Here is a 27,824-nt window from a genome sequence, read left to right as displayed (position 1 = left end):
AAAGCAGAAGAATAAATATGAAAAACGATTAAAATGTAACTGAAGTAATACATAAAATGAATACATAGAGAAAGCAAGTTATATTTGGAAAAGAGGAAGAAAATTAAAATGAAAAAGAACTGATGTATATATCCAAATGGGCAGTTTTGATACAAGTTTGGTAAAACACATTCCTATAACTTCTATAATGTAGCAAAAGGTACAACTACTAAACACTACGGTTTCCTAAGGGAAGAAATATTAAAATGTATCAGGGATGAAAACTTAGAACATTAAAATTCCCTCAAGGGAAAATAAACTTCATGTACATATCTATACTTACAGCTTCATTAATTTAACATTCACTGCAGCTCCAGAAAGCAGAGCTACCTCATCAGATCCAAGCATGACATCAGCTGCACTCTTTACAGGAGACTCCAGCTGAACTCTGTGGAGCCTGATCTCAAGGTTTTTAAGTCTGACCCTGAAACCAGAAGAGGATCTTTCTGTCCCTGCAGATTTATTGTGATCCAGTGATTTCAGTCCTGCATGATCACGCTGATGTTTGCGCAGAGCAGATAATGAAGTGAATGCTTTTGCACATTGGTAACAGTGAAACAGTTTATTTGCAGAATGGGATCGCTTGTGTTTGGAGTATGAAGTGAAATTCCTAAAGCTCTTGTCACACTGGTCACAGCTAAATATCTCTTCCATGTGTGTACGTTCATGTTGGTTACGACTACCTGCATATGAAAAGCTTCTGTCACAGTGTCTGCACTTGTATGGCGTCTCTCCTGTGTGGATTCGGTTATGCTTTTTAAGGTCACCTGCAGTGGTGAAGGATGACCCACACTGGTCACAGACGTGCTTTTTAACCCCACTATGGAAGAGTTCATGGTATTTTAAATCAGTTGATGTGGGGAAGCCTCTCCCGCATTCTTTGCAGTAGTTCATTTTGTCTCCAGTGTGTCTACGTCGATGTCGATTTAGACTCTGTCGATTACTGAAATTATTTCCACAAAGGTCACAGCGAAACTCTTTCCCACCACCACAGTGGCGACACGGTTGAGAACTGGATCCATCTGTGTCGCTCTGCTTCTAAACAAATACATAAACACAGTGTAAGTCAGTCCTTCAACATTTTGATCCTGAACGTTGGGTGAAATAAAGAGCATCTCTGCCAACATCCAGTTACATTTTACTGTTTACATTATAACACTCAACTTAATAGGTGAAAATGACTCTCCATTTTTCCATCTAGTTCATTTAATATACAAACAATCATATCTAAACAACAAGTTACATCATATTCTTCATAAGTACATATGAAAAGTTCCAATCCAATCGGTCTCACTCCCAATTTAAAGCAAAAATAATTGTTTTTAGTTAGTAAAGAACATAATAAGTCATCTAACACTGGCCAGATTGTAGCAGTCATAATTTGGAAGAAAGGGGAGATTGTGACTACAGAAAAGTAATTATTTAGTGTTTTTATGATCATGGAAGAAAAAAATAATAACTGAAACTAAAATCTGATGAACCTCACAACGCTACCTTTAATTGTAGTAGAATTACTAACATGCTAAAACAAATTTAAAGAGCAGAGTTGTTCCAAACAGTCAGGCTTAAAATACAAGATAAAAATATAAATACATACCTCACAGTAACTGCACTTGTAGAGTCTCTTTCTGGTGTGGATCTGCTGGTGCCCTTTCAGAGAATGTGGCGCTTTAAAAGTCTTCTCACACAGGTCACATTTATAAGGTCTCTCTTCAGTGTGGGTAAATGTGTGGTGATGTAACTGTGTGGCTGTTGTAAAGACTTTCCCACACTGATCACAGCAGTAAACATCCTGTCCAGTGTGAATCCGCAGGTGTCTTTTTAGGTAACTTATACTACTAAAGGTTTTACCACAATTGTCACAGCTGTTCGCCTTAATTCCAGAGTGGGTATCTTGATGACGTCGTAAGTTGCAACTGCGAGCAAACGTTTTACCACACTTATCACAGCTGTGTGCTTTAACTCCACTGTGGATGAGTTGATGTATTTTTAAGCTTCTAGGATGGGCAAAAGATTTTCCACACAAGTCACAAATGTATGGTTTAACTCCACTGTGGATGAGTTGGTGTGTTTTTAAGTTGTCAGCCTGAGTAAAAGATTTTCCACACAAGTCACAGGTGTATGCTTTAAATCCACTGTGGATGAGTTTGTGTCTTTTTAAGCTTCCAGCATCGATAAAAGATTTTTCACACAAGTCACAGCTGTATGCTTTAACTCCACTGTGGATGATTTTGTGTTTTCTTAAGGTTCCAGCCCGGGTAAAATACTTTCCACACAAGTTACATCTGTGTGCTTTAACTCCACTGTGGATAAGTTGGTGTGCATTTAAGTGACCAAGCTGGGTAAAAGACTTTCCACACTCATCACAGTGGTATGATTTAACTCCACTGTGGATGACTTTGTGTTTTTTCAAGGTTCCAACCTGGGCAAAAGACTTTCCGCACAAGTCACAGCTGTATGCTTTAACTCCACTGTGGACGAGTTGGTGTGCTTTAAAGTTTCCAAGATGGGTAAAATACTTCCCACACTCATCACAGGTGTATTTTTTCTGCCCCTTTTTTCGGTGAGGTTTGTCAGCCTCCTGAGAGCGCTGACTTCTCACTACATGTTGGTCCTGCAGTGACAGAGATACAAACAGAGGCAGTGAGTTAAATGCAGTCGTGGAACAAACTGAAACTCCATTAGTGGAATCAAAGATGTCAACAAACACGTTGTAGGTGTGTTACCACCACATTCTGGTGATAGTATCACATTACAAAGATGTGCTACAATGGGAGTTGTAAGGAAAATGACATAATAAAAGAAGTACTGATCACTGGAGAAAATGACTGTATGAAAAATTGTGAGTTAGCTGATGATATTGTGTGCTGATAAAAACTCGCCATTGCCGGTCCCAAGGCCGGATGAGAAAGGAGGAGGGTTGGGCATGGGGTTAGCAACCCCGCCTTTTAAAACCTCGATTGCTATGGAAAGAGCAAACGAATCTCATCATCGATTGAACCAGGGCAAAGATGATCGGCAACCCTTGATGACAGCAGTGGAGGAAAGCCCTCAGGTCGTTACCTGATCAAATTTCGACCCAAAAGAAACTACCCGTTATGGAATATGGAATGTACAGACTCCGTTACAAACTGGTAAATTGGCCCAGCTTTAACATGAATACGACTCGTACCTCCCACCATTCATAGGACCCCATTGATGAATGTAGTTTGGCGAAGTCGGTTCAGGACCAGGTGGCTGAAGACCTGGCACCCTCCATGGAGCTTTTTCCAGTCGATATTGGACAAATCTGTGTTACCGAAGTCAAGACAATGATCTGAGTCCTCAAGAGTGGAAAGGCCCCTGGCTTGGATGAGGTCCTCCCCGAAATGTTGAAGCACGGTGGACCCCAGCTGGAATTCGCTCTTACATGACTCCTAAACGCCAGCTGGTCAACATCGCGTGTACCTGATGAGACAAAAGGCGTCATCAAACCTCCGAAGAAAGGCGATTTGGGAGACTGTAACAACTGGTGGGGCATCACGCTACTGTCAGTACCCGGGAAGTTGCTTTGCCTCGTTCTTTCGAATCGGAATTGATATACCTTTATTAGTCCCACAAGGGGAAATTTCATGATGCGCAGTGGACGATGAGCAGGCTGGAGTGGCCGGTCCTGTGTCGAGCAAATCTTCACTCTCCGCATGGTCATTGAACAAACATTGGAATACCAAAGGAAGAGTTCAATCAATTGCATCGATTTCAAGAAGGCTCTTGACAGCGTTTATAGGCTATCCTACGTCACTATGGAGTCCCCCAGCAGTTTGTATATGCCCTTCATGGTCTCTATGCAAACTCCTGCTGCTGCATCCAGACGGCTGATGGCTGAGAAGATTTCTTTGAGATGAATAGTGGCATTGTAAAGCGCTTTGGGTGCCTTGAAAAGCGCTATATAAATCCAATCCATTATTATCATTATTATTAATACTGGCATGGGTACTATCACCTTTCCTCTTCCTTTTATCAATTTACTTCATCATGTGACGATCAGCTGACCAAGCTGGTATCGGTGTCCCCTGGAAAAAAGGGCGTAATTTCATCGACTTGGACTTTTTTCCAGGCAACATCACCCTGTTGGGCTCGGCTCAGTAAGACCTCCAAGAGTCAACTGCAGCTCTGCAGAGGGAGACCATGAAAGTCGGTTTAAGAATCAGTGCCAAGAAGACCACGGTACTCCGAGTTGGCTACGCACATATGCACACGTTCCTGTCATGATCAACCAACAACGTGCTGAAGAGGTGGAGAATTTCATGTATCTGGTCAGCATCATCTCAAATGACGGGATCTCTGATCGAGATGTCAACATCAGAGTAGAGAAGGCGGCCGGTGTTCTCTGATGTCTCCAACCTATTTGGAAATTGACCTCCCTGAATGCTATGCTCAAGATCAAACTATTTAACTCCATCATCTTCCGACTGCACTGTATGCTAGTGAAACCTGGCACTCAACAAATGCAATCACTCAAAGCCTGAATATGCTTCAACAACGTGGCCTGCGGTGAATCGTGAGAATTTCCTATTGGGACCAGAAGATGAACGAAGAGGTCTCACAAAGAGCAGGCACCCACCCTCTAGCTGATGTTGTTGGTGAAAGGCGCTTCCACTTTGCGGGCCTTATTCTACGTCTACCGCCTTATTGCTCGGCCTAAGTGCTAAGTACGTAAGTGCTGATAAAACATGGTCTTTGTATTTTCTTGTAACTTCTAAGGTTTTTGTTTGTGAATGTAGATTCTGTATGTATAGAGGAGCCCAGGATGGAAAAGATAAAGCTGCTGTTAACAACCAGCTGTGCACACAACTTCAGCAACAGTGTAACTGTGTTACTTTTTCCTCACCTTTTGTGTTGAAGTCATTGTTTCCTCTCTAGTGGATGAGCTGAGTCCAAATGGCTGAAATTGTTCCTCCGCTTCTCCACCAGACTTGTTATTTAGCTGGGACATAAAATGTATAGATATGTAATTTATCCCTGAAAAATAGAAGCAGAGCAAATAAACACTACACTGCTCAGTGACAACAATAATTATGAAGCTTCAAGGTGAAACGCCAGAAACAACTATCCTACTTTTCGGGAATAAGACGCATTAAGCGAAACAAAACAGACTAGTTTATCCCAAGGACAAAACTTCCAAACACAAGCTAAAAAAAACCACAGTGTATGCTGTGCAGTGCACTGAGGAGTACTCAGATCTCTACATTGAGAGAAACCAAACAGCAATTCCATAAATGCATGGCACAACATAGAAAAGCCATCTCGACAGGACGAGACTCAAATGTACATCTGCATCGGGGTGGCTGTAGCTCAGGTGGTAGAGCAGGTCATCTACTGATCGGAAGGTTGGTGGTTCGATTCCTGGCTTTCCCTAGTGCCAAATATCCTTGGGCAAGATACTAACCCCAAATTGCTCTCCGATGCATCCATCGGAGTATGAATGTGTGTGAATGTTAGCTATGAAGCACTTAGAAAGATGTGCTTGTGCGAATGGGTCTGAATGGGTGAATGCACAAGTTGTGTAAAGTGCTTTGAGTGCTCAGATGAGTAGAAAAGCGCTATATAAGAACCAGTCCATTTACCATCTAATGGTCAAAGGTCACACTTTCTAGAATGCCAATGTTCATAGTTTGGACTGAGAAGACCGATGGTCTGAATGAGGGATAAGAGAATGACCATTCTTGAACAGAAGGTGGGGGTTATGAACAGAAGGCGGGGGTTATGAGACACGATCATTAGTACCATTCACATAAAGTTGGGGAATGGCTACAATTACGGCACTGTAAGTTGGTGAAAAATGTACCCCTAAGCCCCCTCCTAGATTCAGAGATGGTCTAGACCAGAGGACACTAACAGGCAGACCGTGGTCCAGGTATGGAGCCATAAGCTGTCCCATGTGGACCCGGTCCACATGGGACTAAAACAGAAAGTTATGATTTAACACCTGAAGGAGTGCTTCCAACTGTTGCAACTTTTCTGGTTTTTGTGGTAGTGGTTCAGGTGCTGAAGAAATGCACGGACCAATTGGATGCAAATAAAGCTATCCCTTGTGATCTCACTCAGCCAATCAACTCTGTCCATTCCTTTGGTAAACACGGACTTTACAGTGCAAACAACTGAGAATTATTAAGTTACACATCCGGTCTTTAAGTCTGCCGTCACTAGCCATGTCTGGGCTTAAACTCAGCTGCAGGTCCGTAAATCAAACGATCACTGTGGCATTACTGAGAGTTGAACAACTGTCTAAAGTCTTTCATCTGTAATAAAATGATCAGCGTTCTGCTCTACCAGGTGTAACAATTGAGTTTAACATCCAGGCATCCATGAAAACGGAATTTATGACATTTAACGGAGTTAGAAATTAGCAGGACGTTAGCTCGCTAGCTTCCATCTAAACACAATATAACATGTCCTGACTGAGGGATTTTGGAAACAAATTCAAACATACAGCTCTGCTATCACTTCCAACATAAATGAAGACAGAAAACCACACAGCAGTGACGTTTGTAGGGTTACTGAAGTTTGGCTAGCTGGTTACAAATAAGTCTTCATTTGAATTGAATTTGTTGCGCTATGCTGTTTTGTTCACTGTGGCTTTGTGGGCTAATGTTTGTTGTGTTTTGTAGGAAAACCAGCCTACAAAATGCTGGAATGCGATCCAGATTGGGCCCCTCTATCAACCTGGTCATACCGAGTTTAAAGCTGCTACCACAGCGAGATTTGATCGGTTAACAGAGAGAGCGATATCAAAACAGCCACGAAACGTCCCGCATATATGTGCCCAAGTGTTGTATTGAAGCAATCAAGTGATGAATAACTGTTTTCCAGTAAGTTGTTTTGCAATGTTGTTGTTGTTTTGTTGCATTGTTGATTTGTTTTTCACCGAAGCAGCTAATAAAGCACGATGGATTTTTCCAATTTTGCATCTTTCCTGTAAGATTCTATAATAGAATGAAACAATAATGCCAGTTATAAATAAAGACAATAATTGAATGAATTACAAAACACTCATTTTATTTCTATTAGATCTGAAAATGTTGTGTAACACTACAACCTGAAACGACAAATAGATTGTGTTGGCCTGTACAGGAGATAAAGAAAAAATGTAACAACAGTTGTGAAATGGAATAGTCCAAATCACCAAAGTAAACTGGACCTGGGCTTGTTGCAGGGATCTGAAGTTACTAAACATTTTGTGAGTGTATGAACTCAAACTTAGGACCATATAATAGTAAATATGTGCGTGATGAAAGTCGGGCAGCACGCTAACGTCCTTACTCCACTCTGTATGCTCGTATGGGTCTGACCCTTTCACTCCTTTGATTTTTCCTCGTACTTTGTTTTGCCTTTTCGTCACGTCTGTCTTTGTACGGACCTGCCGTGTTCTCCGTCGTTTTGTACATCACTGTTTTTGGGGCAAATAAAATGCAAGTAGGGATTAAAACCGCAGAAATAATGATTACCGGTGCTGGAAATGCAATGCTACTCGTACCTACAATGCAATGCACGAAAGTCACGTGGTCTGTCAATCTCTATTCACTCAGCTTTCACTGTGAGTTCTATGCTAGCTGAGCGTTAGCATGCCGTCTGTGCTAATGCTTGCAAAGAGCTAAAGTTGTGTTAGCAGCGTTATGTGTTGTTTCTATCCTGGATGACGTTTCCCGTCTACCATCGCGCTCTCGTTCTTTAGTTCAATAACAACTAGTAATGTCAATGTCCACGCTGTAGACTGCGCCACCATTTTTCAACACACGAACTGAAAACAGCTGAATACAGCGCGAGTGTAAGAACAGACAGGGGGTAGACGGGCAGACTAACCAAGGAATTCGATTAAATGATCTCAGTTTCCATCCCTACTAAATACTTACCTTTAGATGAGCCCACAATCAGAGAGAACCTCCGTGATGGAGCTGAAGTCAGCAGACTGGCACAACTATCGATAAAAACAACGCTAGTGGGATAGCCGTACTCTTCTTCTTAGTCTTCTTTTTAGTGTAATGGCATTTTGCAAAAGTGCATTACCGCCACCTACTGGACTGGAATGTGGATCAGGAACTGGAAAAAAACGCATCCTGACTATTAAATCCATTCTAATGGCAAATTTCAACAGCTGACCACAGCTGAGACAGTTTTTCTGGCTGTTTTTCTAATGTAAAATATCTTTAGCTTCTCAAAATTTGCTATTAATGTCTTCCTCTCCTGGACATGTGCCTGGCATTCTAACAGTGCATGCTTAACAGATTCAATTTTTTTGCAGTAAGCACTAAGGGTAGGTTTTGATTATCGATTTATCGATTGAAATCGATTCTTGCTTGGATAACGTCATATCGATTCATTAAAATCCTGAATTGATTTTTTAAATATAAATTTATTTTGCCCGAAAAGCCAGAATCTCAGTTTAAACCTCACAAAATTTCAACAACCACCAAACAGCTAAAACAGTAAATGAGAGCAGGTACGCGGATTCTGCACAAAGACGTAAACATAAAGCTGGAACAAAACTACCAGTTCCTGTAAATGTTTTGTTTTAGGTACGAGAGCTAATAGATGCCTTTTTGAAACTGAGCATTTTCTAATTTACGTTGAACAATACCTTTTGTTGTTGTCTGTTTTGTTTTCAATGCATCGGTTGAAAACAAAACAGATGCAAACATGATGCATCAGACCCGCCGATGCATCAGAATCAGTGAAATGTCCCCTTTCTCACATGGACACAGACCCGCCGTCGGGGCTGAAGCCGACAGATCGCTGAGCTCTAGTTAGCACACATTGCTGTTTGGTACTTGTCTGTTTCTTCTCTCTGCTACCTACCTACCCACCCTCTTCCAGTGACCATATTTCTGAATGTTTTATGAATGCTGATATTCCAGTTATCCTGCCACATTCTTGGGACTCTGTATAATTATAATACTTAACTTCAGCTTTGTTTAATGTATCTGCAAATCAAGAGATTATGATTTGAATGGCTGTCTTGCCAATACATCTATATCCTCATCCTCATTCCTTCAGGTTGGTAATTACATGCAATATGTTTCTAATTATTCAGCAGCTGTGATAAATTGTGGAAAATCACATATCTGTTGCTGTCTACATAGAGAGAAAGTCATACTTAAAAGAAATTCCTTAACTAATTAACTATTACATTTGCACTCAGTAACCTTGCTGTTCTATAGATTTATAACCCAAATACAACCAACTGGGGAGCAGGTTGACTCCTGAGTTGTTCTAAATGACAAATATTCTTTCAGACAGATGGAAGCATAGTAGGAGCTAGTGTGCATTTATAAATGCCACTGAATCGATACAATTTCTAGAGCAACCTCAACCTCCAAGCAGTTGTAGTTACCTCCATGGCCATATAATACTCGGCAACAGTGGACAACCTGTAGTTGCCAAAACAGTTAGCAATTTGTAGCAGTGCTGCACACCGAAGGCAACCACAGAGCTGACACTGAAGCAAAAGCAGCTGCAGAGTCATGTTAGAACAATCACACACAAGATTTAGACTTAGAGATTTTGTGAGGCATACAGCAACATGCGCCAAACCCAGAAAAACATCTCTGGATTAAAAAAAGTGCAATTTGAAATGTTTAGGACCTACTTAGCAGAAAGCAAGTGCATCTTACCTAAGAGTGTATATAAATATGCAATTTTGAGCAATTCTCCTACATGACTCTCAACAGGAGGGATGCATCTATGATAAACAACGCATTTAACACCTATGGATTTATTAACTACTAAAAAAATGTGCTAGATGTGAAATGTACATAAAGAACAACCCTCAGAGTCAGGACAGACCCAAAAGGGGAAAGATACCCCAAGCAAAAGAACCTTTCAAACATTTAAACATGGATTTCTGTAAAAAGTACAGCGACAATGGGGGTCTATTTATGAATCAGGTCATCTAACACCTAACAAAACATCTGGGAATAAATGTGAAATACAGCTGTGCTTACAACCTACAATCAGCAGGCATAGTAGAAAGACACAATGGCACAAAATAATTTGGAGACAGGAAGGAACTGGTTTGACTTTACTTTTACATGAGAATAACTACATTTGAGATTGTGTATAGTTGACCATATAGACTACCTGAACTAAACTGAGACCATTCTCTACGGATGGCGAGGATGAAGAAGCAAATTTAGTCCAGTTTAAAAAAAGATGTAGTTAAAGATATCCGTAATTATCTCATGTAATCCCCCTACAGGACCTAGGGGACTCCACTAATCCAATGAAGCCTGAAGATTGGGTAAGCATCAAGGCCATAAAAAGCAAGACATGGTCGAGCCCCAGGTGGTAGGGACTGTATCAGGTATTGCTAAAAACAAACAAAAAAACAACAAAAAAAGACAAAACCCAAAGCAGTTGAAGTTGCTGAAAGGAAAACCTGGATACACTTATCCCTGTGTAAACCTGCAACAAACCTTAATCCACAGGAAAAAGAGTACATTTAGGAATCAGGGAGCGTTACCTCCAAACAGGGAGGATCTGAAAGTCTGGCTATAGTCTGACTATAAGTTATACATACCATGGTGGTGCCATAGTATGTATCACCAACAGAATTTATTTCCCCTGTGTAGGGAGCACGCACTGGGCTGTCCAAATCTGGGACAAACAGTATCCCACATTTCTTGATTTTTATTTCACAGAAAGAAGCCACCTATGTCCACTGTGAGCGACCATCTTTGAACAGAGGCGGTGGTTTACGACACCAACTGTCTGCCATCTATAATCTAGTTTTGAGTTCCCTCCCCAGACGCCTTAACGCCCACTCACATCCTGGGCCATCTGACCTCAGGAAATCACATGATAAGGTGGAGCCAGGTTTCACAATGAACTCACCCGAAACTCTGGCTGATTGGGACCCACACCCAGTTTCACACCTTGGCTCAGGCGATTAGAGGATCATCAGGGGGTCCTTTTGTCCCTCTGTGGGGGGAAACTCCCACTAGGTTTAAATCTGGGACTCTCCACCATTTGACCTTAGAACTGAAAAAGCTTCTTGGATGAGAGGTGAAACATCTTCAAGCAACTTAAAGAAGTCCAGACACTTTTCTTTGCAAGCTCCTTTGACTACGATGACCTGGATGACTGAGAACCTTCACAGACATCCAAATAAACTAAAACTTAAAACGCTGGGTCAACAGACCCAGGAACATGACAGGTCATCCTAATTTGCATATTAATAATCAAGGAACTGACCTCCCAGCCCATTGTTACGAGGTGTAAGTTGGACTCTCATACTCACAATGACTCGAAATGTTAAGGTTTTCAAAATACTGTACGCATTTCTTGGCATAGTCTCCTATCTGGAGGTATCTGAGAAAAAAAGTTGCTCCCTGGTAGCTTGTATAGCTCTTGTAACTGCTTGAAAGAGGTAAAAACATCCTCCTAGTATAGATTACCGATTGTGCAAAGTCCTACCGGTTTCCTAAATGTAAAAGTCTAAATGTATTGTCTAGAATAGATTTAAAAGATGGATTGCCTACAATGGGAGTAATAGAGGATAAAGACTTAAAAAAAACTGTACAGTCAGAACTTTTTCTGCAATTCGAAATTTATTTCTCACAATTCAAGTACAAACAATCATGCTGACAGATTTTTCTTTCTCATTTGTTGTGTACAAAAGCAGTTAAATATGTAATTTCATTACTGACAGAAAGGGGAGTTTCACTGGGCTGGCCCACTAAAGGTCACAGAAGCTGTGATGTAAAATGAGTTTGACTCCCCTGATTTAGAGTTTCAGGGACATCATAAAATGTTCATTAAGCCAAACAACAGTTTCATTACAAGGTAATTTTATCGTCACCCAAATCTTATCTCCCGATAAGTCTCCACAAGAAAATGATCAGCTTTGACCTTTCTAATGACAACTGTGTATGCATCACACAGCTGCTTGAAAAGCAACCAATCAGTGTGGAGGTTAGTTCTCCTGACTTTGGCCCATGCAATGTTGTGCTCGTGGAATAGGTTAGCTAGATCAGTAGTAAACCATGCATTATGTCTGCATTTATTTCCTTTACACATCCGTAAAGGGATACAACAAAATAAAGAAGAATTCAACAATATCTAATGCAAAATTGAATTCATGTGCAGTATAGCAGGTTCCCTCTAAGTGCAGCCAGCCACATGAGATTTACTGATCAAACCGTGACAGAGAGATTCAACATTCAGGCAAAACAATCTTTAAGAAATGACAGAAAACTAAAAGAAAAAGGAAGGATGACAATACGTTGCAACTTCATAAATTTAAGAGGCAGGATTATTAATTGCAGGTCCAGAAAGCAGAGCTACCTCATGAGATCCAAGTGTGACATCAGCTGCACTCTTTACAGGAGACTCCATCTGAACTCTGTGGAGCCTGATCTCAAGGTTTTTAAGTCTGACCCTGAAACCAGAAGAGGATCTTTCTGTCCCATCAGATTCATTGTGATCCAGTGTTTTCAGTCCTGCATGATCACGCTGATGTTTGCACAGAGCAGATAATGAAGTGAATGCTTTTGCAGATTGGTAACAGTGAAACTGTTTATTTGCAGCGTGGGATCGTTTATGTTCGGAGTATGAACTGAAATTCTTGAAGCTCTTGTCACACTGGTCACAGCTGAAGTTCCCTTCAATGTGTGTATCTTCATGAAGGTTACGACTACCTGACCGTGAAAAGCTTCTGTCACAGTGTTTGCACTTGTACGGTTTCTCTCCTGTGTGGACTCGTTTATGCACTTTAAGCTCACTTGCAGTGGTGAAGGATGACCCACACTGGTCACACACGTGCTTTTTGACTCCACTGTGAATGAGTTCATGTATTTTTAAATGACTCAGTGTGGGGAAGCCTCTCCCACATTCTTTGCAGTAGTGTCTACGTTGGTGCCATTTTAGGTTCCGTTGCCGATTAAAGGTTTTTCCACAAAGGTCACAGCGAAAGTCTTTCCCACCACCACAGTGACGACAGGGTTGAGAAGTGGATCCATCTGTGTCGCTCTGCTTCTAAACAAAGACACAAAGACAGTGAGAGTCAGGGAATTGCTTCAACATTTTAATCCTGAACATTGCCTGAAATAAAGAGCATCTCTGCCAACGTCCAATTACATTTTACTGTTTACATTATAACACTCAGCTTACTGGGCGAAAACAACTCTTCATTTTTAGGTAATCTACTTAGTGGGAAGATTGATGTTTAAACCTCTGGATGCTCTACTCTGGATGCTACAAGATACTAACCTAGGGGCTCGTCCCTTTTTCGTTCGTGTAATTGGTTTGTTTCCCTTTGATGTTTACGGTGGGGGGACCGTCAATGTGGGAGTTGAGGAAAAAGGGAGAGTGTCATCCATCTATGCGTTAGGCGCGAGTTTTGCGGACCTAGAGTGATTGGATGCGGTTAGTTGTCTACAGAGTTGTGTTTTTCTTTTTTGCTTTGCTCAAGATGTCGTTTGACATGGATGATTTTGCGCAACAGCCCTCCATTGAAAAGTTGGAGCGGTGCAGTAAAGCAGATTTGTTAGTAGTGGCTAATTTATTCAAAGTGGATGTTCCGTTGCATTCTAAGAAGGTGGAAATTAAACAATGTTTGGTGGAGAAACTGGTGGACAGGGGAGTGTTTGGGAGCATGAAAACTTTGCCGAGTGGGTCTGGGAGTTTGGAGACGGCAGTGGGGGCGGAAGCTGCTGGGGCCGTCCCGAAACCTAAGGGGTGAATGACGTCGGGGGCGGAAGCTCCATTCGCCGTTCAATCTCCTAAATTTGACCTGACTGGCCAGGTTGCGGTGGGTTTGGTGACGGAAGATCTCAAACTTGCCCTTTGCTTGAAGGAGGTGGAGCTGGAGGCTAAGGCCAAGGAAGTCGAGCTCATGCATCTTCTCATACGAGCTATGGAGCTGGATCCTTCTCGAGCGAAGGACGCTGTTCCCGTCCCTGTAAGTACGACCCATTGTAGACCAGTTTAATGCCTGCTTTTAGGGAGGGAGAGGTTGATTCCTATTTCACTGCTTTTGAGCACATCGCAACCACTTTAAAATGGCCAAAGGATGTCTGGAGTCTGTTGTTGCAATGCAAATTAGTAGGAAGAGTGCAGGAGGTTTGTGAGAGTCTTTCCATTGCTGACAGTATCAATTATGAGATTGTCAAGTCCACTATTTTGCGGGCTTATGAATTAGTCCCGGAGGCGTATCGGCAAAAGTTTTGTTCGTGTAGCAAGTCAGACACCCAAACGCTTGTGGAGTTTGCATGGGAGACAGCTGTCTTATTTGACAAGTGGTTGGCTGCTAGTAAAGCGGAGAACTTTACTTAGCTGAAAGAGTTGATCCTGTTGGAGGAGTTTAAGACATGTCTTTCTGAAAATATTGTGGTGTACCTTAATGAACAGAAGGTGGGGTTATTGTCTAAAGCCGCTGTCCTTGCCGCTGAATTTGTGTTAACTCATCGTGCAGCATTCTCGATGGCGCGCCGTGAGTACGCTTCTGCAACTCATCATGCCAACAGTTATAGGGTTTCTCCTAAGTGACAGACGTGTTCTGCTGCTATTCCTGTGTCGGACCGCAAATGTTGTTACTGTCATGAAATCGGTCATCTCGTCGCTGCTTGTCCATCACTACAGCACAAGGAGCAGGCTGACACTGCAAGGAAGCCAAAAAGTGTTGGTTTCGTTCGTTCTATGTCTGCTTCCACTTCACCTGGCAATGAAGTGAGAAGTGACAGCCTCGATGATAGCTACCGTCCCTTTGTGTCGGAAGGATTAGTTTCTTTGACCGGAAAAGGGGAGGATCGGGTGCTGATCACGATTTTGCGTGACACTGGAGCCGCGCAGACACTCATTTTGAGGGGTATTTTACCTTTTTCTGATGACACTTTTTGTTGTTCAGATGCTCTTATCTAGGGAGTAAAAATGGATGTGTTGCGAGTGCCACTACACAATGTGTTTCTTCAATCGCCGCTTGTTTCGGATTTGGTAACAGTTGGGGTGCGCGACCATTTGCCAGTGCCCGGAAATTACAGGAAATCCTCTCAGTTGGTGGAAGGACCATGAACAGTAATACCCTCAACTATCCAAAGTAGCAAGGAGTTTCCTATGCATTCCTGGAACAAGTGTCTCTGCAGGAGACATAGTAAATGCACAGAGAAGTGTCCTGAGAGCTGACCATGTCGACCAGCCTGTATTCCTGCACAAAAATCTGGAAATTGAAAAATAAGCACTGAGAAAACACTATAACATGTAAAATCTCAGATTTGAGAATGTTTGGTATTTTGGTTGAGTCTCATAAGCACTTTTATTTAGATGAGTAAATTCCCCTTTTCAGGTTTTACTAAATGTGTTCCATTGATGGACATTGCAGAGCTGCACTTTATTTTATTAACACTTAATTTTAATAGCACTTTACATTGTTTGTTAATGTTTACTTGGATGGATTCTTCAAGCAGTTTCATTTTTGATTTATATTTGTTTATGTTAAGGTCACATAAAAAGTGCTTTGTTTTGATGCTTCATAGAGCAGTTTTTGGATAAGTATTTTACAATCATAGTACTTAGTAAGTAACATGTTACATTGTTTACCTTTTTTCATGTTAAAGAAATATTTGATATTTCAGTAAAGTAGTTTTTGTTTGTTTATTTGACTTCTCATAAGGCAGATGTTAATTTCTCCATTCATTTTGAACTTAGAGAGTGTTTTTGTTTTAGATGGCTCATGTCAAGCATTTAACAGTTTGGACTGTTTACTGTGAGTTTTCCTAATTTAAGTTTCAGTCCTAAACACAAATATCGTCTGGCTTTTAGTATCGCAATATATCGTATCGTCTCCCCTGTATGATGATAGATATTGTATTGCCAGATTCTTGCCAATACACACCCCTATTCTGTACATGACGTTTTCATGTCTCATTTAGCTTTGAAATAAAATTTCATTCACATAATACTTGGAATAACTGAAATTGTAAAAATATAAATACATACCTCACAGTAACTGCACTTGTAGAGTCTCTTTCTGGTGTGGATCTGTTGGTGTGATTTCAGGGAACGTGGCTCTTTAAAAGCCATTTCACACAGGTCACATTTATAAGGTCTCTCTTCAGTGTGGGTAAACATGTGCTGCTTTAATTCTTTGTGTTTCACAAAAGCTTTACCACACTGATCACAGCTGTATGCTTTAACTCCACTGTGGGTGACTTGGTGTAATTTTAAGGAGTGACTATAGGTAAAACACTTTCCACACAAGTCACAGCTGTACGGTTTAAATCCACTGTGGATGAGTTTGTGTATTTTTAAGCCTCTAGGATGGGTAAAATCCTTCCCACACTGATCACAGCTGTATGCTTTAACTCCAGTGTGGCTGAGTTGATGTGTTTTTAAGCTTCCAGACTGGGTAAAAGACTTTCCACACAACTCACAGATGTACGGTTTAACTCCACTGTGGATGAGTTGGTGTCTTTTTAAGTCTCCAGTCTGGGTAAAAGACTTTCCACACAAGTCACAGCTGTATGCTTTAACTCCACTGTGGAAGAGTTGGTGTGTTTTTAAGCTCCCAGCCTTGGTAAAATTCTTCCCACACTCATCACAGGTGTATATTTTCTCTCCCGTTCTTCTGTGAGGTTTGTCGGCCTCCTGAGAGTGCTGACTTCTCGCTCCATGTTGGTCCTGCAGTGACAGAGATACAAACAGAGGCAGTGAGTGAAATGCAGTCGTGGAACAAACTGAAACTCCATTAGTGGAATCAAAGAGTCAACAAACACGTTGTAGGTGTGTTACCACCACCTTCTGACGATAGTATCACATTACAATGATGTGCTACAATGAGATTTGCACACTGTTACACATCTGCCTTACCACCAAATATTTCAAATGCAACGAGGGTTTCTACAGCCAAAAAAATGGCTGTGCTGTAGGGCTGCCACAAACGATTATTTTGATAGTCGACTAATCAGATCATGCATCCATTGGACGTACAGCTTATTGCACCAGCATGCAGCTGCTCTTATATAACTAGCATTAGCTTACAGCTTTAAGTGTTTATTTTGTTTATTTTAAGACAGGATGATAGCTTTTTAAATTTGAATAAAATTTGCAAATTTTTTCGGTGAAGTTTAATAAACTCAGCCGTCTGCTCCTTGCTATCTAAAATATAACAGGACACCGGAGTAAATTCTCGAGCACCTCACACTTCTGATAATCGGTTGTCTGCTTGACATTTATTCAGCTGTGTAAAAACTATAACTTTAATCTCAGCCAAACCGATTTACTCAGGAACAAATAAAATGCTAAAAAAAGCCAAACAATAACATTTTTAAGTTATCTAAGTGACTTATATATCATGTTTAACCTGAGTAGCGAAAGACGGCGGTGGATTTGAAAACGATTTGCCGGGAGTCCGGTGTTCTCACGGGCTCTAGTGAGCCTTGAACCCCGGCTAGCTATCGAGCTAGTGGGTAACAGACGTATCCGAAAACATAAGAGCGCTTTTGAAAATATGTGGTGTCTTGATAAACCGAGCAGATATTTGACGTTTGCAGCTACATTCTCGCCTGAAAATATGTTAAACGTTTATTTTGTGACCCACAAAGAATAACTAGAAAAATTTGCATTTCCTGCGGAAATGCTGTATGGATGCCTCAACGCTGAAGCTGTCTGCAGCTGAAAAAGATTTTTTTTAAAAAAGTTGCAAAAAGTTGTATGGTGGTGAAGAAACTGAAAATTCTGCTATAAAAAAGGTGCAGAAGCAGAAATATTTGCTGAAAATTGGTGAAAAGCAAAAAATTCTACTGAAAATGGGTAAAGAAGCTGAAATTTGTACTAAAAAGAGGTGAAAAGAAATGTTGCCAGGAGCAGGATTCGAACCTGGCCCTTCTGATCTCAAGGCCGCTACTCATCTCACTGAGCCAAACTCATTCTCACAAAAAAAAGAGGTGGAGAGACTGACAATTCTTCTGAAATTAGCAGAAGTTGTTGAAAGTTGTGCTGATAAGAGGAGAAAAGGCTAAAAAAATGCAGAAAAGAGGTGAATCAGCAGAATTTCTGCTGAAAAGAGGTTTCTGCTGAAAACACCTGAAAAAGATGGGATTTGTGCTGAAAAGGGGTGAAAAAACTCACACTTCTGCTGAAAAGGGGTGAAGGAAAAGGTGTTGGGGTGTTGATAAGAGTTAAATAAGTTGATTGATAACTGAAAAAATTGTTGCCTTAAGCGGGATTTGAACCCGGGCCTCCCAGTCTGAGAACGGCTGCTCATCTCACTGAACTAAAACACAGCTCATCCCGGCAAGCAAAATCAGTCACCCCATGGATAATGTGGAAGAAATGGGCAAAAAATATTGCATAAAAATTCAATATCTCAAAAAGTATAGGAGTGCAGAGCACCATAAGTCATAGCAGAAAAGAGCAGAATTTAAGATTCAAACGGTGCAAATAGCACAAAAACTGAGGGAGTAGTTAAGCTGCGAAAAACGTACGGAAGCAACCAGAATAATAAAGAAGAAAGAGAAACAGGAACTCAATAGTGTGGATGCCTTTGAGGCATCCACACAATAAGAGTAATATTAAAACTAACTAGCTGCCGCCATTGTTGGAAACTGAGCTGGGCTGCGCTATGAATTCTGGGACACAGCTTCTACTTCTTCGGGGTTTAACGGCAGTTGGGATCCTTGTACATGCAGTGCTGCCATCTTCTGTTTCAGTCCGTTATTACACTCTTAAATCCTACTACTTATTATGGCTGGGCGATATGACCCAAAATTCATATCTCGCTATTTTTTACCTGGACGGCGATATAAGATATATATCTCGATTTTTTTTTTAAAGCCATAAAGTAAGAACAAAAAGAGAGTTCTTAGTCAAAGCTGTGTCCCAGATGTCACACAGGCACTTTTATTAACATAGAGCATAGATGTACATAAAATTTACTCAAAAATAAATTATGAGCATTTATTAAATAATAATGCTCCATAAATAAAAGAAAACAATGTTGTTTTTGTGCATAACAAAAAGCTCACAATTGTGCAGTCAAAATGTAAACTAAAAGATGCAGAGCATAATAACAAAGACAGATTTCACAGCTGCTCTGTTCCCAACTTCTACTGTGTGACTGACAGCCTGGAGTTTGAAATCCTCTTCGTAACCACGTCTCTTAACAGGTGCCATTTATGGTCCTTATACTCAGTAGGGTAATATTACGTTGAAGCACAGTACGTATCACTCCGCGAGGCTCCTCGGTAGCGGTAATGCTCTGACAATCCATCAACCGGTGCAGCTCCGTAGCTTACCAAAGTCGTACTAAAACATTTTTTGACAGATTGCTGTGCGCTGTGTACCACATAAAATCTGTTCGCGGCCATCAAGCACAACCAGAATTCATACATAAGGCGCGCTGTCAACTTTTGAGAAAATGAAAGGATTTTAGGCTGTGCAGCGCCTCTGGGCTGCATGGCGTTAGCGTGGTTAGCTCGTTAGCGTGGTTAGCTAGCTAACACGTTGACGGCGTCCAGCCCCACGCACGGGGCGATGGGCAGTAACTCGTTAACGGAGATTTGCCGTGTCCATCTTGTCGCTTCCTGCAGGTGAAGCGATGGGGGAGGAGGGGGAGTTGTGTTCAGTGAAGGAGAGGGGAGGCCGAGTAACGTTGCGTAAAGACAAAAGTGGACGAAAGAGAGGCAAACTTGCGGCTCCACAAGTAACATAGACTATATCGATATAAAGGATATTGTCACATCTTATATCTCGTATAAAAATATATCGATATTTTTTAAAAACTCGATATATCGCCCAGCTCTACTACTTATTCCTGCGTCTTTTGGGATCTTGCAAAACTTCAAACAACGTGTCAACTATTAAATTAGTCGTCGCCGATTTTGATAGTCAACGTAATCGTGACTAGTCGACTAATCATGGCAGCCCTACTGTGCCGTGGGCTCCCTTGTGTCACCTATTGTAGCCAACCTTTACATGGAGGAAGCGGAAAGAAAGGCTCTTGACTCTTTTGAAGGGAGAGTAGCTAGCCACTGGTACAGATATGTAGACGACCCCTGGGCCAAAATCAAAACCCAAGAAGTAGAAGCTTTCACTGTTCACATCAACTCAACTCAGTGGATACAAAGCAGATGAAGGAAGACACAAAGATAATAGTTTGCTGTTTATGAACTGTGCCGTGTGCACTGAATAGAATGGAAACCTCAACATTGAAGTTTACCGGAGGCCCACCCACACGGATCAGTACCTTCTTTTTGACTCCCATCACCCTCTGGAACACCAACTTGGAGTAATCAGGACCCTACACCACCGGGCAGAAAATGATCCCTCTAAGCCTGAAGGGAAAAAAAAAGTAACACACACACACATATATGAAGCTCTTAAAAATGTGGTTATCCTAATTGGGCAAAGATGCACCGAAAAGAAGATCAGACACCAGCAACGGACGATAAGAAAGACAAACGCAAAAACATCGTCATCCCATATGTAGCCGGTGTATCAGAGAAACTCAGGAGGGTTTTCTCCAAGCACGACATCCCGGTGCACTTCAGACCCAGCAACACACTCAGACAAAAACTGGTTCACCCGAAGACAAAACTCCTAAACACAGACTTAACAATGTGGTGTTTGCTGTACAGTGCAGCGAGGAATGCCCAGACCTCTACATTGGAGAGACCAAACAGCCACTTCACAAGCGCATGGCACAACACAGAAGAGCCACCTCCACAGGACAAGACTCAGCTGTCCATCTGCATCTTAAGGATAAAGGTCACTCTTTCGAGGATGCCAATGTTCACATTTTGGACAGAGAGGACAGATGGTTTGAAAGAGGAGTGAAAGAAGCATCTATGTCCACTGTGAGCGACCATCTTTGAACAGAGGCGGTGGTTTACGACACCAACTGTCTGCCATCTATAATCCAGTTTTGAGTTCCCTCCCCAGACGCCTTAACACCCACTCACATCCTGGGCCATCTGACCTCAGGAAATCACATGATAGGGTGGGGCCAGGTTTCACAATGAGCTTACCCGAAACTCTGGCTGATTCTGACCCACACCCGTTTTCACACCTTGGCTCATGTGATTAGGTAGAGGATCATCAGGTCCATTGCCCCTCTCGGTGGGTTACTCCCACAGGGCTTAAATCTGGGACTCTCCACCATTTGACCTTAGAACTGAAGAAGCTTCTCGGATGAAGGCGAAATGTCTTCAAGCAACTTAAAGAAGTCCAGACGCTTTTCTTTCCAAGCTCCTTAGACTGTTACAATGGGAGTTGGAATGAAAATGACATAACTTAAGAAATATTGATCACTGGAGAAAATCTTTTACTTCATGAAAAATTGTGAGTTCAACTGACGATATTGTTCTTGCAATGTGTGCTGATAAAATATCATCTTTGTATTTTCTTGTAACTTGTGTTTTTTGTTTGTGAATGTAGATTCTCTATTTATGGAGGAGCCCAGGATGGAAAAGATAAAGCTGCTGGTAACAACCAGCTGTGCACACAGTTTCAATAACAGTGTAACTGAGATATTTTTCTCACCTTCTGTGTTGAAGTCATGGTTTCCTCTGTAGTGGCTGAGCTGAGTCCAAATGGCTGAAACTGTTCCTCTGCTGCTCCACCAGACTCTTCTCCTCCTGTTACTCAGCTGGGACACAAAAAGTATAGATATGTATTTTATCCCTGACAAGAAGAAGCAGAGCACATAAACATTACTACACTCCTCAGTGACAACAATACCTATGAACAGGGGTCGGCAACCCCGGGCACGCGTGTCACAGCTGGTACACTAAGGGTTAACTGATGGCACGACCATAGCTTGACTGACCATCGGGCATACCTGGCATTGGCCCGGTGGGCCGATGGTGATTTTTCATTTTTAATGGGCCGATGATTGTGGGTTTTTCTGTTTTTTTGAACAGTATAAACAATGAGAGGTGGTGGATTGGCCAGATGCTGGCCGGTGTGTAAAAATAACTCAGTTTGTTTGGTGGTGGCAATTACGGAGCTTCCACAGAAGCCAGCAGGTGAATGAGGGAAAGGGGAGGCAGGATAAGAGACCCGAGGCGGCCGCCGGTCCGAGTGTCAGGTGAACTGAACTTCAGGTAAGTTATGACCTGCAGTCTATCTGGGTCAGATATAAACCAAGTTTAGGTGGAGTTTATTCTTGTTGCGTTTTTTACAGTCAGTTACAATAACTCATACTGCGTACTAGCTAGCATGACAGAGTTTCTATACAGCTATGTGGATGCTTTCATGTTACTGATAGTGAACTTTATTTTGTTCATAAGGTCAGTTAGTAGAGTTGCCAACCGTCCCATAAAAATGGAATCGTCTTATATTCAGAGAAAATATTATGGGTTTCATATTGAGCTGGAAAGGAACACAGTTTGTCCCGTACTTCAGCTACAATGAAAAAGACACAAAGCTGGATTTATTCTGTCGTTACGCTGCACAGCTGCCTCTTCTTCTCTCATTCTCTCCCCCTCTCTCTCCTGTTTCTACTTCAATCATGGCTCCCAATAAGGAGTCGGCTAATGATAGTTTCATTTAAATTCAATAAACTATCATCTTGTCTTTATTTTTAGTTAGCACATACCTTAAACACTTCACAGCTGTAAGCTAATGATAGTTATATAAGAGCAGACGCTGCTGGTGCAATAAGCTGTACATTGTACGTCCAATGGATGATGATCTGATTAGTCGACTAATCGCAAAAATAATCGGTGACTAGTCGACTATCAAAATAATTGTTTGTGGCAGCTCTAATAAACATATATAAGTAAAACTATGTGTGTTTTTTACATGAGTAATTCATTTTGTGCACTATTTTATATTGTTGTTAATAATAATTTAATAAAAGCAACAAAACAACATGAAGAGCCGGTTGGGAGCCAAAAGAGCTGGATCTTTGTAGTGAGTCGAGCTGAAAGAGCCGGTTCTCTAAAGAGTCGGAATTCCCATCACTAGCAGGTGCGCAAATATTTTTCAACCGTGGATGTAGTGACCGCGGTAATGAAGCTGCAGAGGTTTGGTGCATGCAGAAAAAAAACCTGCAGGGCTGCTGAAAAGATTTATCTGTTCCAGCTTTCTGTGAGCAAACGCTCAACTTCTCCCAGCATGCTGAGCTAATGATTAGCTGGTGTTTTTCTCCAAACACTCTCTCACTCTTCTCTCAACGTGTTCACAACGTTGGACACCGAGGAGAGCAGCAGAAGACCTCATTCAGGAGCTAAACTCAACATGAACTGAACTCACAGTAAAGTTAGCTCGGTGCTTACCTTTAGATGAGCCCACAAACCGAGAGAAACTCCGTGATGAAGCTGAAACTCTTTCCAAACACAGGAAACAGATCAGGGAGCAGAGACCCACGTGGTTCACGCTGATCGCAGCTACGATCCAGGAGACAAGGGTGGGCAGATCGATGCAGATATCGATCAGGACGTTGGTAGTGGTATATGATCGATACTTTAGTTTGTTTCTCTCCTCTAAGTTCACTACTTTACTCCCGCTTCATGAAAAGGCAGCTCTCTCTGCTCGACTCCTCTCCTGTACACACGTTGCTCGGATCCATTGTCCTGGTCAGTCAGGCACGTGACCGCATTGACTAACTACGTTTGGGCGACAGATCACGTGACTTTCGCGCATTGCATGCCGGGTACGAGTGGCAACAAAATCAAAACACTGCATCAAGCGCTAGTATTTCCAGCACCGGTAATCATTATTTCTGCGGTTTTAATCCCTACTTGCATTTTATTTGCCCCAAAAACAGTGATGTACAAAACAACGGAGAACACGGCAGGTCCGTACAAAGACAGACAAAAGGCAAAACAAAGTACGAGGAAAAATCAAAGGAGTGAAAGGGTCAGACCCATATAAGCATACAGAGTGGAGTAAGGACGTTAGTGTGCTGCCCAACTTTCATCACGCACATATTTATTATTATATGGTCATAAGTGTGAATTCATACACTCACAAAATGTTTAGTAACTTCAGATCCCTGCAACAAGCCCAGGCGTGACTGGAACTTTTTCAGTCACGACTTGAGTTGAATCTTCAGCATGTGTTTTTCGGACAAACACATTTACATTCCACATCTCCAAAGATCACAGTTTCACAACACGTGAAAAACTGTGAAAGCTGCATTTGGTTGTTTTAATCAACAAAACAAACAAAACAACGGTGGAAAGCAAAATTCACACACATCATAAAATGTTGATGAAGCATCGTGATTGTGACAGAGCAGTGAACTTCATAATAACTTCATACTGTCACTGGGTTTAAACTAAAGGAGTGCTCATGAGAAATCATCAGATTTCATATGCACTCAAACTTTACATCTATTAATGGTAAAAGGGGCGAAGATGATTTTGGAATTGCTTTCTTTGATTGGTCACTGTAAAACCTGCTCCTTAGAAACACAGCAATGCTTTGATTTTCTGTTTCAGAGTATCTTCTTGCCACACCGCACCCCAGATATTTTTGTTTCTCAACTTACTCTCCTGTAATCTCACTTCAGGTTTTAACAAGCACACAGTTTGTTTGCACTTTGGAAGGAAAACTCATCCTTTAAGCATCCCCCAGCGAACTTCATACTCACAGCAAGTGTTTGAGAAAAATGTAACATTTTATGACCTTTTTGTCCTGGAAGATCGATCCAGAGTTTTTAATGAGCTGCCTGGTCAGTGTGAGTGCAAAACAGCTAAGTCTCCTCCTCTGATAAACCTCCATCTGTGATACTGAGAACAGTTAAATTAGTTTGAATCTGAAATCATGGCTCAAACTACTTGTTGTGAGACCATTTCTTTATTTTTTCACACCCTACACACTTTGCACAGTTCATCAGATATAACTAATGATTTAACAGTATCAGGATTTCATAATACAAACTTCAAATCAACAAGTAAACAGCTACAGAACATGTGGATCAAAATGAATTCATTAAAAAAAAACAACACGTAGACTTCAAGGATATTGTAAATACACTAAAGTGAAAGGAGCAGCCAAAAGTAGAGGTTTGATAGAATTTGAATGAACTAAAAGGAGTCATCTGCTATCTTTAAAACAACCCTGATGTGTGCTGTTTTTAACATTTCTTTGCTGCCATTGTGAATAAGAACGTGCTCTTGGAGCACTGCTCCACCTTCTGGTACAACCTGGTATTACATGGAAGTACAGCCCAACACCAGTTTAGCTTGAGATTCTTTTTCCTGGCCATAAAGTCACAGCAGTTGTTGTTTCAAATACAGTTGATGGATTTAGTTCATATTGGAAGCTTTAAGGGCAACTGGTGTGAAATTATTTGGAGTTCTGGGAGAAAGGGATCTAAGAACAAGGATTACCATAGTTGAAGATTAAATATGAAAAAGGATTAAAGTGTAACTGAGGGAACACATAAAATGAATACATGAAAAACAAGAACATTTTAAAAACTGAGAAACATCAAATGAAAGACATTGATGTGTACAATATTCATTTGGTAAAAACACATTCCTATAACTTTTATAATACAGTAAAAAGTACAACTACTAATCACTACTATGTCCTAAGGGAACAAAGATTAACGGTAATACCTGACAGTAACTGCACTTGTAGAGTTATTTTCTGGTGTGGACGTGTTGGTGTTTTTCCAGGTGACGTGGAGACTTAAAAGTCTTATCACACAGGTCGCATTTATAAGGTCTCTCTTCAGTGTGGGTAAACATGTGGCTTTGTAACTGTGTGGCTGTTGTAAAGTGTTTCCCACACTGATCACAGCAGTAAACATCATTTCCAGTGTGAATCCGTAGGTGAATATTTCGGCTCCCTGGCTGGCTGAAATTTTTTCCACAAATGTCACAGCTGTACGCTTTAATTCCAGAGTGGGTGACTTGGTGTCTTTTTAAGCTTATAGCCAGGGTAAAAGACTTTCCACACAACTCACAGCAGTATGCTTTAAATTCACTGTGGATGAGTTGATGTGTTTTTAAGCTTTCAGCGTGGGTAAAAGACTTTCCACACAAGTCACAGCAGTGTGCTTTAACTCCACTGTGGATGAGTTGGTGTCTTTTTAAGCTCATAGCCAGGGTAAAAGACTTTCCACACAACTCACAGCTGTGTGCTTTAACTCCACTGTGGGTAAGTTTATGTGTTTTTAAGTTTCCAGCCAGGGTAAAAGACTTTCCACACAAGTCACAGCTGTGTGCTTTAACTCCACTGTGGATGACTTGGTGTGTTTTTAAATTTTCAGGCAGGGCAAAAGATGTTCCACACAACTCACAGGTGTGTGCTTTTACTCCACTGTGGGTGAGTTTGTGTCTTTTTAAGCTGTCGGCCCGGATAAAATCCTTCCCACACTCATCACAGCTGTAGTTTTTCCATCCAGTTCTTCTGTGAGGTTTGTCGTCCTCCTGAGAGCGCTGACTTCTCGCTCCATGTTGGTCCTGCAGTGACAGAGATACAAACAGAGGCAGTGAGTTAAATGCAGTCGTGGAACAAACTGAAACTCCATTAGTGGAATCAAAGAGTCAACAAACACGTTTTAGGTGTGTTACCACCACCTTCTGGTGATAGTATCACATTACAATGATGAGCTACAATGAGAGTTGGAATTAAAATGACATTATTGAAGAAATATTGATCACGGGAAAAAATGATCTTTTACTTGATGAAAAATTGTGAGTTTAACTGATGCTATTGTTTCAATGTGTGCTCATTAAATATGATCTTTGTATTTTCTTGTAACTTCTGTGGTTTTTTTCCTCGTAATACCCTTAAGTCCCCTCCTCGATTCAGAGATGGTCTTTCCCTTTTCACGTAAATGGCCTCCTTGACTCAAACCAGAGTTCCTCCCTGTCCTGCCTGTAGGTTTAAATAGACTTCAGAGTCCTGACCTGACGAAGCAGCTCTTCTGTGTTGTGCCATCCTCTTAGCCAGAGGTTGTTTTACTCTGTTTGTGTCTGGGGACCCGATCCTTGGGGTGGACCAATTTTTGGAGCAGCGTGTTTTGGGGTTTAAAAGCCACCAAGAGTCTCTGTGGTTCCGATACTCCTGACACAAATGGGATCAGAACGAGTTTTTACATAGGCAGCGGTTGTCCTTCTCACCTGGATCGGCTGGAACTTTCTTTAGGCGCCTTCCCAGTTTTGACAAATGTCCAGCTAGAATAACCACATTAACTCAGGGGCTTCTTGATGTGATATTCTTCTACTTCCTGGCCGTTGAGTCAGTAGGGATGGTGTTTGCTCTGTGTTCATGCTCCAGTGGATGATGAGAGTCAAACCTTAAATACTGATCTGTATGCGTAGGTTTAGGGTAAACATCAGCTTTTAGATGTCCCCCATTACTGATAGAAATCTCACAGTCTAAGAAGGCTAACCTGCCACTTTTCATATCCTCCCTGGTGAATTTGATGTGTCGGTCCACCGAGTTAATGTTGTACGTGCTGAGTTTGATTTTCACCCAGGTGTCATCCACATACCTGAACCAATGACTTGGTGGTGACGGATCATCTGCAACTGGAATTGCTACATTAAAATGAACAGAGTCAACTTTTGGGGATTCTGTGGTTTCTGTTTATGAAGTAGATTCTGCATGTATGGAGGAGCCCAGGATGGAAAAGATAAAGCTGCTGGTAACAACCAGCTGTGCACACAGTTTCAATAACAGTGTAACTGAGATATTTTTCTCACCTTCTGTGTTGAAGTCATTGTTTCCTCTGTAGTGGCTGAGCTGAGTCCAAATGGCTGAAACTGTTCCTCTGCTGCTCCACCAGACTCTTCTCCTCCTGTTACTCAGCTGGGACACAAAAAGTGTAGATATGTATTTTATCACTGACA

General features: G+C 41.5%; 2 protein-coding genes across 8 annotated transcripts; both read right to left on the bottom strand.

Moving 5' to 3' along the window:
* Positions 1 to 287: 287 nt before the first annotated feature.
* LOC146511880 (uncharacterized) lies at positions 288 to 27,824 on the bottom strand. Of its 7 annotated transcripts, XM_085171721.1 has the most exons (5): positions 7,932 to 8,054; positions 4,910 to 5,005; positions 3,212 to 3,486; positions 1,637 to 2,653; positions 288 to 1,077 (listed from the first exon to the last, which is right to left on the bottom strand). In XM_085171721.1, exons 3-5 carry the CDS (start codon positions 3,233 to 3,235, stop codon positions 319 to 321), a joined length of 1,800 nt encoding a protein of 599 aa, XP_085027847.1. In that variant the 5' UTR covers positions 3,236 to 3,486; positions 4,910 to 5,005; positions 7,932 to 8,054; the 3' UTR covers positions 288 to 318. The 7 variants fall into 7 exon arrangements, 6 of the variants coding, with proteins under 6 accessions (XP_085027847.1, XP_085027848.1, XP_085027845.1 ...); XM_085171722.1 differs by lacking the exons at positions 4,910 to 5,005; positions 7,932 to 8,054 and adding an exon at positions 27,678 to 27,812; XM_085171719.1 differs by lacking the exon at positions 3,212 to 3,486 and having other exon boundaries at positions 4,910 to 5,040; positions 7,932 to 8,064.
* On the bottom strand, positions 11,777 to 23,877 carry LOC146511881 (uncharacterized). The gene is made up of 3 exons (XM_085171761.1): positions 21,550 to 23,877; positions 16,009 to 16,689; positions 11,777 to 13,050 (listed from the first exon to the last, which is right to left on the bottom strand). Exons 1-3 carry the CDS (start codon positions 21,565 to 21,567, stop codon positions 12,316 to 12,318), a joined length of 1,434 nt encoding a protein of 477 aa, XP_085027887.1. The 5' UTR covers positions 21,568 to 23,877; the 3' UTR covers positions 11,777 to 12,315.

This window comes from Neolamprologus multifasciatus, chromosome 9 (assembly GCF_963576455.1).
Source record: "Neolamprologus multifasciatus chromosome 9, fNeoMul1.2, whole genome shotgun sequence".
NCBI lineage: Eukaryota > Metazoa > Chordata > Actinopteri > Cichliformes > Cichlidae > Neolamprologus > Neolamprologus multifasciatus.
Note: the sequence above shows the minus strand (reverse complement) of the source record. Positions and strands in the feature narration are given on the sequence as shown.

Excerpts from the sequence above, each read along its gene's own strand:
- LOC146511880 (XM_085171719.1), bottom strand. The coding sequence starts at position 5,014 with ATGTCCCAGCTAAATAACAAGTCTGGTGGAGAAGCGGAGGAACAATTT. Across the intron at positions 2,654-4,909 it reads CAATGACTTCAACACAAAAG|GACCAACATGTAGTGAGAAG; the intron begins GTGAGGAAAAAG and ends CTGTCACTGCAG. Across the intron at positions 1,078-1,636 it reads ACAAGTGCAGTTACTGTGAG|AAGCAGAGCGACACAGATGG; the intron begins GTATGTATTTAT and ends GTATTTGTTTAG.
- LOC146511881 (XM_085171761.1), bottom strand. Across the intron at positions 13,051-16,008 it reads ACAAGTGCAGTTACTGTGAG|AAGCAGAGCGACACAGATGG; the intron begins GTATGTATTTAT and ends GTCTTTGTTTAG.